General features: G+C 35.1%; 1 protein-coding gene and 1 long non-coding RNA gene across 3 annotated transcripts; both read right to left on the bottom strand.

Annotated features, from left to right (window-relative positions):
- Nucleotides 1-4,793: 4,793 nt before the first annotated feature.
- LOC110710927 lies at nt 4,794-7,030 on the bottom strand. Of its 2 annotated transcripts, none has more exons than XR_002509229.1 (6): nt 6,907-7,030; nt 6,563-6,729; nt 6,381-6,476; nt 6,153-6,272; nt 5,678-6,054; nt 4,794-5,078 (listed from the first exon to the last, which is right to left on the bottom strand). It is a non-coding gene; the product is annotated as an uncharacterized LOC110710927 (long non-coding RNA). The 2 variants fall into 2 exon arrangements; XR_002509228.1 differs by having other exon boundaries at nt 6,563-6,787; nt 6,907-7,025.
- Nucleotides 7,031-8,978: 1,948 nt separating this feature from the next.
- LOC110710926 lies at nt 8,979-11,253 on the bottom strand. The gene is made up of 4 exons (XM_021889265.1): nt 9,810-11,253; nt 9,401-9,718; nt 9,213-9,299; nt 8,979-9,112 (listed from the first exon to the last, which is right to left on the bottom strand). Exons 1-4 carry the CDS (start codon nt 11,225-11,227, stop codon nt 9,061-9,063), a joined length of 1,875 nt encoding a protein of 624 aa, XP_021744957.1. The 5' UTR covers nt 11,228-11,253; the 3' UTR covers nt 8,979-9,060.
- Between the last annotated feature and the right edge of the window lie 322 nt (nt 11,254-11,575).

Raw genomic sequence — 11,575 nt, 5'->3', positions numbered from 1 at the left:
CAAATTGTCATATTTAGAGTTCCGATGTTCAAGCTTGATGTTTCGAGGTCTTAAGTTCAAAATCAATTAAGTTGTTGCAACGAAAACAAGCCAACACAAGTCATCACCCTTGCTGCCGTCTTATCCTACACCCCACTATATCCTATCCTCCACCACACCAAATCACTCCCTTTATTGCAACACAACAGCCAACAACACCTATAACAGCAACGCTCCCCTGCTCCCAACACAACAGCCTCACAAACCACCAGCTTCCACCAGCCCCTGCTCACCCTTTGCTCCACCAATTCGCAACCCCAACAACAACAACTACCACTCACCAAAGCCTCACGCTGCTGCCTCCACCGCACTTGGTGGCGCAACCAAACCAGCCACCTATCCACCAATTTCCCAACACCATTTGCGTCACCAATTTAAGCACAAATCGCAGCAGCAGCTCCAGTTCATCTCCAACCACATTCCCCTGTTCCAGCAACAACCACCACTCCGCAACATCACCGCCAATCGGCAGCCACCCTTCTCCACCTTGAGCTTCCACCAATCGAACTCAATCAAGCTCCAATTCAATTGAAATTCCCCGAGGGCGCGGGTGTGAGAGGAGCGAACGCGGGCTCGATGCCTCAAATCAGGCAGTAAGTAGCCGCGGTTGTCCCGAGGTCTTCCCGCGGACGCGGTGGCTCTAGAGAGGGCGCGGCTTAGACCACCACGGGCGCGGCTTTCTGGGTTCAATTTGAACCCGTATCACAAGCTTCTCACGTGGTTTTAATGAAGACCAACGGCCTTGATTGATGCCCGATGATAGATGATGAGATGAGCGGTGATGATTGAAGTTGATGATGATTGATGGACGGTGAAGATGGTGATGCGCTTCAATGGAGAACAAGCAGCTGAAAAATTAAAAGGAGAAGTGTATATTTTTAGGGATAATTAGAACCAATTTTTATTCTATTTTTTCTGAATTAGTTTGGAGCTTAGTTTTCTCTTTCTTAGGTTAAGAGCTTCTCTCTCTAGATTAGGCTAGATTAGGAGTAGTTTTAGAGAGAGAAAGTGAGGAATTTCAATGGTGATTGAGAGATTGAAGATGCAAGTGTGACAATTGTGTTGGAGATCTTCTTAATTATCAATGAGCATTTCTAAACTCTATCTCATTCAATTGCTTTGTTTAATTTGATGTTTGTTTGGTTTGATTTTGATATTTGATGTTTGATTAGAGTAATTGTTCTTGATATTTTGTTGATTCTTGTTCTCTATAGTTGATAGTTGATAGATGATGATTCTTGAATAGTTGTTTGGCTAGGAATTGGGTGAAACTTGTATGATTGATTAATTGTGATTGATTTTGGAATTGTGTTGATTGATTGTTGAGATTAAAGTGACTAGTGAAGGTTTGCATGTGTGTAATTCAATTTGGCCTTAAGAATTATGCTAGATTGCATTGTAATTGCTAATGACATGAACAATTGATTTAGAAATTGCAATTATCAATTGGTTTTGATTGTGATTCTCTTAGTTTGTTATTCATAGTGAACCCTAGCTTAACAATTAGGAGATAGCTCTTTGATTCCTATTGATTGCTCTTATCATTAGCCCTCACAACCTTTGATTTGCATGCTCTTCCCAAGTTGTTGCAATTGACATGATTACTTGTTGGTCCCCGTTCCTAGTGTTTTATTTCCTTGGTTACTTGTTTTGTTAGTTGTTAGTATTCTCTCTTACCTTCGTCTTCGACCTAGCTTAGGCGCATAATTGAAAGTGCTTGAACATTACCGTTCCTTTTGGTTCGACCCTTGACTTGCCTCTATACTTGTATTAGGGTTTGTTAAGTGTTTATAAATTTAGTTTGACCGAGGGAAGATTAGATAACGACCTAGTTTTCCCCTCGTCAAAATGGCGCCGTTGCCGGGGAACGGTGTCTTTGTTTGAGTGTTTTTGATTGCTTGAGTCTAGGTCTTTGTGTATATTTTTACTTTTATTTGATTTTTGTTTGTTTTGTGAAAAAAAAAAATTGCATGTCTATCATTTCCTCAATATAGCAATGAGCCTTTTTGTGAATATTTCATTAGACTTGAGGGATTTTTGGACTATAATTGGTGTAATATTTGGGAGGCTTGTGAGATTTGTTATTTTGGTTTGAATGAGCAAACTAGGGATGAAGTTGAATGTATGCATAATGGTGAATTTAGAGCATTGTCAATTGATGATGCTTGGGATTTTTATGTTTGGTTTGCTAGGGATGTTTATGATAGGGGTAATCATGAGTCTAATATTGATATGAAATGTCTTGATTATTCTAATATTAGCATGAATTCCCATGATTTGTCACATGATCCCTTAAGTGAACCTAGAACACATGATTCCAACTTTATTTATCCTTTTGTTCATGATAATGAAGTGCAAGCTCAAGTTGATGCTAATGGTGTGTTTCAATATTCTTCATTATTTACCATGCCTTCTTGTGATGTGCTTCATTCCCTTAATGATGAATCTCATGTTATAAATTGTGCCCCCACTCCCCAATGTGATGTATATGCTCAAGATCTTAATGTTGATTCTTCCAATATTGGTTGTACTTCTTCTTCTCTTGTTGAGCCTCAACCTTCTACATCTTTTGAATCTCTTGTTGATACATTTGAGTCTCAAATTAGGCGCATTGAGCTTGATAATGAGTTTGGGCCTAGTAAGGAGATGATTCTTAATTCTATGAGAGATCAATTAGAGATAATGAAAAAGAATGAGGAGCATCTTGAGGAGGGAAAGAGAAGAAAAGATGAGTTAGAAAGCCAATTGTCATCCTTGATGCTTGTTTGTGAAAAATCTCAATTTGATGTGTGTGTTAAGGATGATGATGATGATCATTTTGAACAACCAAGAGTGTGTGAGGATCCTATTGTTGAGCATAGGAGTGAAGGAAAGGGAGTTGAGAGTGATGATGATTATGATGATTTTGTGAATCTAAACTCCTCTTCCTTGGTTGATTATGATGAGTCTCAAGTGTATGAATGTGACTCTTTTATCCATGAGTGTTTGGACTTGTTTGAGGTTATGTCCAATGTGTTTATTGAGATTAAAATGAAAACCCATAGCCTTCTAAGTGAGTTCATTGATGATGCTTCATGGGAGAGAGATGATTTTGAGTTATATTTGCATCCATTCATGCACGGTTTTGAGGACTTAGGTTTTGAGTTTGTGGAAGGAAAGGTTGATTATTGTGGTGCAAAGAAGGATGAGGTTGATTCCTTTGGAGTTTTTGAGCTTGAGGGAGATGTCTATTGTGAGAGAACTTCATTTGAGGACTCTATGATTGATTTTATGCCCTCATTGGCGATGTGAGACCTTGTGTTGAGGGAGTCGCGAACCCTTTGCCTATTACTCATACCCCTTTTTCTCAAAGGTTTGACCACATCCCCTATTGCCCTATTTTTCTCCCTTCCTTTGTTGATAAGCCTATTGGGGACTCCCTTGTCTATGATGATCTTAATTTCCCTCATTCGTCTATTGTTGAGGAAAAGGGTGATGTTGCCACCCAAAAATATTTTAGTGAGGAGGATTTGCCTTTTTCTTTTTCTTTCCATTCTTTTATTCCCCCTTCTTTTTCTTCTTCTTCTTATTTTCTTGTTTTTCCTTTTGATCCTTCTTCTTCTTTCTTTTGGCACCTCCCTTCTCACTTGCGTGCAATGATCTTGTTGCACGTTTTTCTTCCGTTATTTGCCTACCTTCTATCATATGAAATGTGTAGTAGTACATTTGACAAGCTCTTGCGATCGTTGCAATATTATTTTACTAGAGCGGTCAAGCTTGGACCTTAAGCAAGCCTTTCTCGGGAAGTAACCCGTGTTTTAGAATAGATTTTGTTTTGTTTTTAGAATAGATTTTCTCTCATGGAAATTTTTGTGTGCCTTTTGCTAGGTACATGAGTTGATATACTTCGGTGCTTCGATTTGGATCAAGAATCAAGGAAGTTCGACTCCTATTTTTGCTAGCATATGGAAACAAGGTTTAATTCTTGAGAAATTAGCTTTGAAAGGTTAAATTGGGTCATTTACGGGTATTTACACCCATCTAATATCCGGTAATATTCTTCCTTGCTCTTTCTCTAGTGGATGATGACTTGTTGGACATATGTTGGTTTGTTGGATTGATCTCCTTGTTTTCCCCTCCCATGGATTATATGATTTATGTTTGAGTGTAATGTCTCATTTAAGCTTGGGGGAGGGTATTCTATCATGTTTGGTGGGATGTTGATTCATGTATGCTATGCACCTTTGTATATGCTTTTCCATGTTCTTATATTTTCACTACAAGAAAACACATTTTTCACAACGATTAAAGTCGTTGCAATATATAATTAGTCGTTGCTAAAAACGTATTTTGCAACGACATTGGTCGTTGCCCGTAAGCCTGTAGCCAAAGGCTTTAGCAACGACTATTGTTGTTGCGAAAAATATTGTTTTGGCAACGACTTTATTTGTTGTGCAAGATTTGTCGTTGTTGAATATGCATTAAACTTGATCGATGGTAAATAGTTTTAGACAACAAAAATAGTCGTTGCAATAATTAGTTCAAGAAAGACAACGACAAATGTCGTGTTACATCATTGTTTTTTGCAACAACAATAGTCGTTGCAATAATTAGTTTAGGAAAGAAAACGACATTTGTCGTTGTACTACTTCAACGTTTTTGAAACAACAATAGTCGTCGCAAAAATTATGTAATATATGATTTTGACTATTGTCACCTAATTTAATTTTTAGTAATAATTATTTATTTTAGTTTTGTCATAACAAATACCAAGATACTTGAATTTACTATTTTGAATATATTAAAGATGGAAGTTGTTCCAAGTACAAACATTTTCCATGCTTGCCCAAAATGTGACATCAATGTCACATAATATTCAGAATATACATAGTTTAATGTCATGCCCAAAAATTGGTAGTACTCTATTCCTACCACAACATTCAAGATAGTATTTCATTCATTCCAAAAGAATACAACATCAGTTCATTCAATGCCCAAAATACCCATCTTCTTTCAACATCCACAACGAAGGCACCTTAGCAAAACTTCCATATCCTAATCTGCATACAATTGGAGTATAAATTAAATAGTTTCGATAAAAACTTATCAAAGGTTATAGTTAGCAAATTCCGTAACATTAGTTTTAGCATACAACTTTAGACATCACTTATACAAGTTTACAGTGAGTAATAATAGTTTAACTTAATCTATGATAGCCAAATAATAGTAACAAATTTAATACTTCATTTGAGTTGTCAAAATATGAGTTATATGTAAACTGATACTTTTTACAAGAAATTACCAGTTTAGAGTTTTTTTTAACTTCCTAATTTATATATATAGTATTAAGTCAAGTATAAGTGATACATAGAAAGTGTAGCAGGAAGAAAAACAAAGAAGAAAAGGGAATAACAAGATTTAAAGAAAAAGAAAAGAAAAAAATAAATGTGATCTTTGCCAAAAAAAAAAAAAAAAAAAAATTGAAAAAAAAAGGTATTTAGGGCGATTAGAATAAAAGGGAATAATAAGTTTTAATTGATGATGAGTTTTAAATTTTAGTGGGCTATGTAAACCGAATTTTGCAACTAACATCCAGTTTTGCAACTTTTAAGGTTAATGAATATATAGCGCAAAATAAAATACATAGTAAAAGTTTTACCTCTATCTTAATTGCTAGATACCTCTGTTTGCAAGCTGTTGCAGCAACTCTCTTTTAAAATCTTCCATAGCTTGTTGTTGTTGTGCTTTATGCTCTTCAAGTTCTTGTTGCTGCCTTTGTTTACAGTCTTCTAACTCTTGTTGTTGCTTTTGATGGCTTTCTTCTAGCTCTTTTATCCTCTGTTCTTGTTCTTGTATTTTTTGTTGTTGTTGCTCAACAAGTCTTCTTTGTTCCAATTGTTGTTTTCCTTTAGAATAACCACGTAGTGCAGTCCCTTTTCCACGAACATACCCAGACCTTGGCTCTAAAACTTGAATTAATATCTCTTCTTGTGTCATTGAATCACCAACAGTAGCAACTACATTTTTCAGTTTTTCCTACCACGTAATCAAAGTTTTAAAATGAACTTATAATTAGATTAAAGGAAAATTTATATTACATCAATCAGAGAATATATGATATATGTGACACATACATGAATTATTTTAGAACGTGTGCCATCAGCCCATTCAAGTTTATCTTCTTTGTTTGTATGTGTATGCTGAACAAGCCATATCACATCTGCAGTTGGCTTCACACCATCGTTCTCTTTTGTCTAACATAACAAAAATGACTTTGCTTTAGGGTCACTATACAAAAAAAAAAATTGAATATCATGTGGGGATGGTATATATATTGTGTGTTAGTATAAGGTTAGTCATACCAATATATCTTCAACTTAAACAAACGCTAAATTTCCGGTAGTGTGAATACATCTTTTGTCTGATAATCGATTTTTGGAATTCCTTTGGCTTACTATCTGCAAAAACACATGAACGAAGATTATAAGAATATAGATAAGAGGACAATTTAAGGTTCTAAAATGTAGATTTAATGAGCAAATACCTTGAACTCATCTGACCCATAATGCTCTACACACCATTGCCATTGCTCTTTCGGTAAATCTAGTGGAGGATTGTTTAGGCGTTCCGCATTAGTTTTTCCACATTTGGCACTCTTGTAGTAGTAATGTAGTCTGCATTTCCACAACCAATACAAACGTTGCATAGTATCTACAACAAAAGTATACATTTTGGCCAAGTGATTTGCATCATTAACTTGAAACTTTTCCTGTCATGACAAAGTCATGCATATATTCAAAATTGAAGTTTCATTTAAAACAATATGTAGGCTTTTAACAAGCATATATACAACAATTTTTTAGAAATATTTCAGAAATAATTATGTACCTGAATTTCCTTCCACATGCTATCACCGGCAATTGATAAAGCTTCTTGCCAATTCTTTACATTCAATGGAGCTTTGGTCCTCACTACGCGACCACACTCATTCACCAAATGTCGTGAATTTTCTCCAAATGCTCAATCAATTTCATCGGGAATTTCAACATTTAATTTTGAGCCTTTTCCTTTGATTTTCATATCGACAACAAAACTTTTATACTTTCCCCTACTACCTCTTGCTCTTATCTTACTTGTAACTTTTAACATGTAATGAATAAATGTATTATGTAAGTTTTTTTTTAAATTACTAAAAACTTGAAATTTATATTTAATGCTAGAAAAATTAGGTTTACTTTCATTTTCATTAGAGCAACCATTTGTAGGTGCTTGTTGCTCATCTACATCATGATTAGTACTTGTATTCCTGGGGAGAGGATCAGCAGCTTGATTCACTTGCAATGACACTGCAACTCTACTAGCTAATCTAGTCATCCTTTTTCGTTTCCCAAGTACACCTACAGCTAAACATACATTCAAATAATTATGTGCTACAAAAAATAAGAAACAAGTTGTGACAATGATTTTAATGTGGTATAACACTCTTTGCCCTATCATCATTCACAAAACCTTCAGAGTGATTGTCGGTTGCTAGTTCTTCTTGAAATTGTTGCTCTTCAATTTGCCCTTCTTCAACTTGCTCTTCTTCAAAAGCAGAGTTCAAATTAGCATGATTCATAGTTGGAGACTCTACAACATTGTTTGCCATGCAAGCTGCTCGTTGTCTATCCAAATCTACATTTACCAAATTATTTCAAGGTTAGGAAAATTGACTCAAAGGCCATATAGAAATTTAATTATAAGAGAAAATAAGAGTAAAGCATAAATTTTTCCTTACTTTTTGCAACCATTTCTACAACATCTCTATCATATTGAGTAGTCAGACCAATTTGCACCCTTTTAGTAAGTGCAGATTTTATCGTTGCACCTTTGTTGATAAAACGAAAACACATTATAATAAGTATGTAAAAAGAATATAAATACTAGATAAAAATTTTAACGAAAAAGATAGCTAGTGTACATATACTTACCTTTTTCAGAACGAATGATATTTTGAAGTTGTCCAGGAGCAATAACATTACGATTTCCAAGCCTTCTACCTCCTCCTCTTCCAACCATCTTTATAAATGTACAAAAAAAACTAGAACACATAGGATTTAGTTATATATATAAATATAGGCTGCAGCTTATATAGATTATTACTAAATAATTAAATTCAAACATATATATAACTCATATTATGTTTGGTGAACAGAAAATAAATTCAAAAAATGACACACACAGATAGTTAAACACTTAATAGTGTCATATTATGTTTGGTGAACAGAAAATAAATGTTCCAAAAAAAAAAGGTCACACAGATAGTTAAACACTTAATGTGATTTTATCATTCTAGTTATTCAGAATCAAATGACTCTTCCTCTTCTTCCTCTTCTTCACTTGAATCATCAAATACTTCAATTTCACCATCGTTGATAAACTCGTCATCTGCCTTAAATTTATCAATAAACTTTTTAACCATTTCAACGACCTTTTTCTCTCGTTCAACTACAAATGTATTTGTAGCTAGAGATTCTACTGAAAAATTAGTGCCCAAGGGACTTTGCCTTTCCCCAGTTAACTCCACCTCATCCTGCTGATATGCATCCACATTCAAAGGTTGTTTATCAACATCATCATCTGGCATATTATAAAAATCCCTTGGTTGAGCCTTTACAACAAAGTCCCAATCCTTATCTCTTGGATCTTGTATAAAGAATACTTGCTCCACTTGTGATTCTAGGACAAAAACTTCATCTGTTTTTAAAGTTCGTGTCTTATTAACACTTACGAATCCATATTCATCAACCTTATACCCTCTACCATGGTAGCTTACATCGAACCAATTACATTTGAAAACAAAAACATGATTTCCACCAGGGTAATGCAGCTCAAATATATCACCTAATACACCAAAATACTCCTTATCTGAAGAGTCATCACCTCTAACCATCACTCCAGAATTTTGTGTTTTTCTGTATTCCGAGCGGTCATTAGTGTGAAACCTATAACCATTTACAATGTAACCAGTATAACGCCTTGCAACCCTTGAAGGACCACAAACTAGATTATAAAGATCATTATCAATGGAATCCTCTCCATGCAATTTTCGTACCTACAAAAAATAAGGGTGTTAAATGATGATAAATAATATAATATGTATGTACTGATAATTAAAAAAAAAAGACATTATATTACAAAGAAAATAAACATACACGATCAAGTATCCATTGGAAAATTGTGCTTTATGCCTTTTTTCTATGTTTCTTGGGCATTCTCTTTGAAGTTCTAACTTGTGCTCGCTGCAAAAAAAATTAATAAATTGGAATTCAAATTAAGATAATATACTTAATAATTATAAACAATTGATATCGTAACAAATAAACTATTCCAGCAAACTTACTTAACAAACTCGACAAGTTCATCACAATTATGTAGAATATAAGAGTGTATTTGATCACTCTCTTCAAAATCAAGATGTACAGGAACACCTTGTCCAATGCTACGCCCCAAAGATTTAAATACCTCAAGATTACTACAAGAAACATCTTCACCATCCACCACATAATCATCATTTCTCGCTTTATGATTGAAAACAGTGTCAATATCATTCATATACCCAGAGCAGAATGTTAGACATTCATCAGCAAGGTATCCTTCAGCTATTGAACCTTCTGGGTGTGCTCTGTTACGAACATATGATTTCAACGTTTGAATGTACCTATTGAGTTTAAAGTGCTTTTAAAGTCAGTGAATTCTCAAAATTATAGAAAAAAAAAAAAAAAAAAAAAAAAAAAAATTACCCAACATACCTCTCAACTGGATACATCCAACGATAACAAACTGGCCCAGCAATCTTTGCCTCGGCTGCCAAGTGTATAACTAATTGAACCATGACATCAAAAAAAGCTGGTGGAAAAATCATCTCAAGCTTACACAACGTGTAAGGGATTTTTCTTTCAAGATCTTCCAGTTCACCGATGGTTATACTCTTTGAACACAAATTCCTAAAAAAGGAACTTAACTCTACCAGAGGTTCATAAACATACTTTGGCAAAAAGCCACGCGTTACAAGAGGAAGTAACTGCTTAATGAACACATGATGATCATGACTCTTCAAGCAAGAAATCTTTTTTCCATTATCCTTGACACAACGAGAAATGTTTGATAAATAGCCATCTGGGGATTTTATTTTAGTAAACATATCACATATGGCAGCTTTGGCACTTGAGCTTAGAGAGTAACATGCAACAGGAACACGTACTTTATCACCATCCAATATCGGGTGCAATTCACTTCTAACTTTCATCTTCATCAAATCTATTCGAGCCTTTGTGGTATCTTTGCTCTTGCCTTTTATGCCCAACAAAGTACCCAAAATGTTATTAGAGACATTTTTTTCGATGTGCATAACATCTAAGTTATGACGAATTTTTAACTTACTCCAATAAGGCAAATTAAAAAAAATGCTTCTTTTATGCCACCCATACAGACTATTTGAGGCATCCCTTTTTCTTTTGTTAGAAGTCTTTCCAAACTTTTCTGGTGTGAAACGAGACAAGTGTTGTAGTACCTCTTCCCCACTCAATGGAAGCGGTGCACGCCTTTTCTCCTTTTTATTGTTAAAGGAAGCAGCATCTTGTCTCCATATATGATCAAGTGGAAGCCAACGTCGATGATCTAAATAGCCACCCTTTCTCAGCAAAGATGTTCGTTTCGTTTCTTTATGGCAGCATGGGCATGCAAAATGGCCTTTAGTGGTCCATCCAGAAAGATCTCCATAGGCAGGAAAGTCATTGATTGTCCACAACACTGCTGCATGCATCTGAAAATTTTCCTTAGAAAAAGCATCATATGTCTCAATTCCAATGTTCCAAAGCTCTTTCAATTCATCAATTAATGGCTGAAGGTATACATCTATATTTCTTCCTGGGCTACTAGGTCCGGGTATAATTAAAGTTAACATGAATGAATGAGCTTTCATGCATATCCATGGAGGCAGATTATACGGAATAAGAACAACAGGCCAGGTACTATGCTGTGAATTATTGAATGGTTGAAACCCATCACAAGCTAGTCCTAGCCTTACGTTACGTGATTCTTTGCCAAATGCACTAAATTCCATATCAAATGACTTCCAAGCAATTGAGTCACGAGGATGCCTCATTATATCATCATTGAACTTATCTTCACTATGCCATCGCATATCTTCAGCCGTCTTTCTAGACATGTACAACCTTTGTAACCTAGGCTTCAATGGAAAGTAGCGCAAACCTTGTGAGGCACCTTTGTTATACTTTTAGAAGAACCTTTTTCATCACTTTTCCATCTCGATAAACCACATGTGGGACACTTAGTCAAATTTTCTTTCTCTTTCCAATAAAGAATGCAATCATTTTGACACGCATCAATCTTTATATAATCAAGACCCAAATCTTTAATGAGTTTCTTTGCCTCATAATAAGAATCAGGAATTGTAGAGCCATAAGCTTGACGTTGTAACTTAAGTAAGCTATCAAACGAACTGTCACTCCACTTATTGAGGACCTTCAAATGCAACAATTTCACAATATATGAT

This window comes from Chenopodium quinoa, unplaced genomic scaffold (genome assembly GCF_001683475.1).
Source record: "Chenopodium quinoa cultivar QQ74 unplaced genomic scaffold, ASM168347v1, whole genome shotgun sequence".
Taxonomy (NCBI): domain Eukaryota; kingdom Viridiplantae; phylum Streptophyta; class Magnoliopsida; order Caryophyllales; family Amaranthaceae; genus Chenopodium; species Chenopodium quinoa.
Note: the sequence above shows the minus strand (reverse complement) of the source record. Positions and strands in the feature narration are given on the sequence as shown.

Excerpts from the sequence above, each read along its gene's own strand:
- LOC110710926 (XM_021889265.1), bottom strand. The coding sequence starts at position 11,227 with ATGTCTAGAAAGACGGCTGAAGATATGCGATGGCATAGTGAAGATAAG. Across the intron at positions 9,300-9,400 it reads GAACTTGTCGAGTTTGTTAA|CGAGCACAAGTTAGAACTTC; the intron begins GTAAGTTTGCTG and ends TTTTTTTTGCAG. Across the intron at positions 9,113-9,212 it reads TCCAATGGATACTTGATCGT|GTACGAAAATTGCATGGAGA; the intron begins GTATGTTTATTT and ends TATTTTTTGTAG.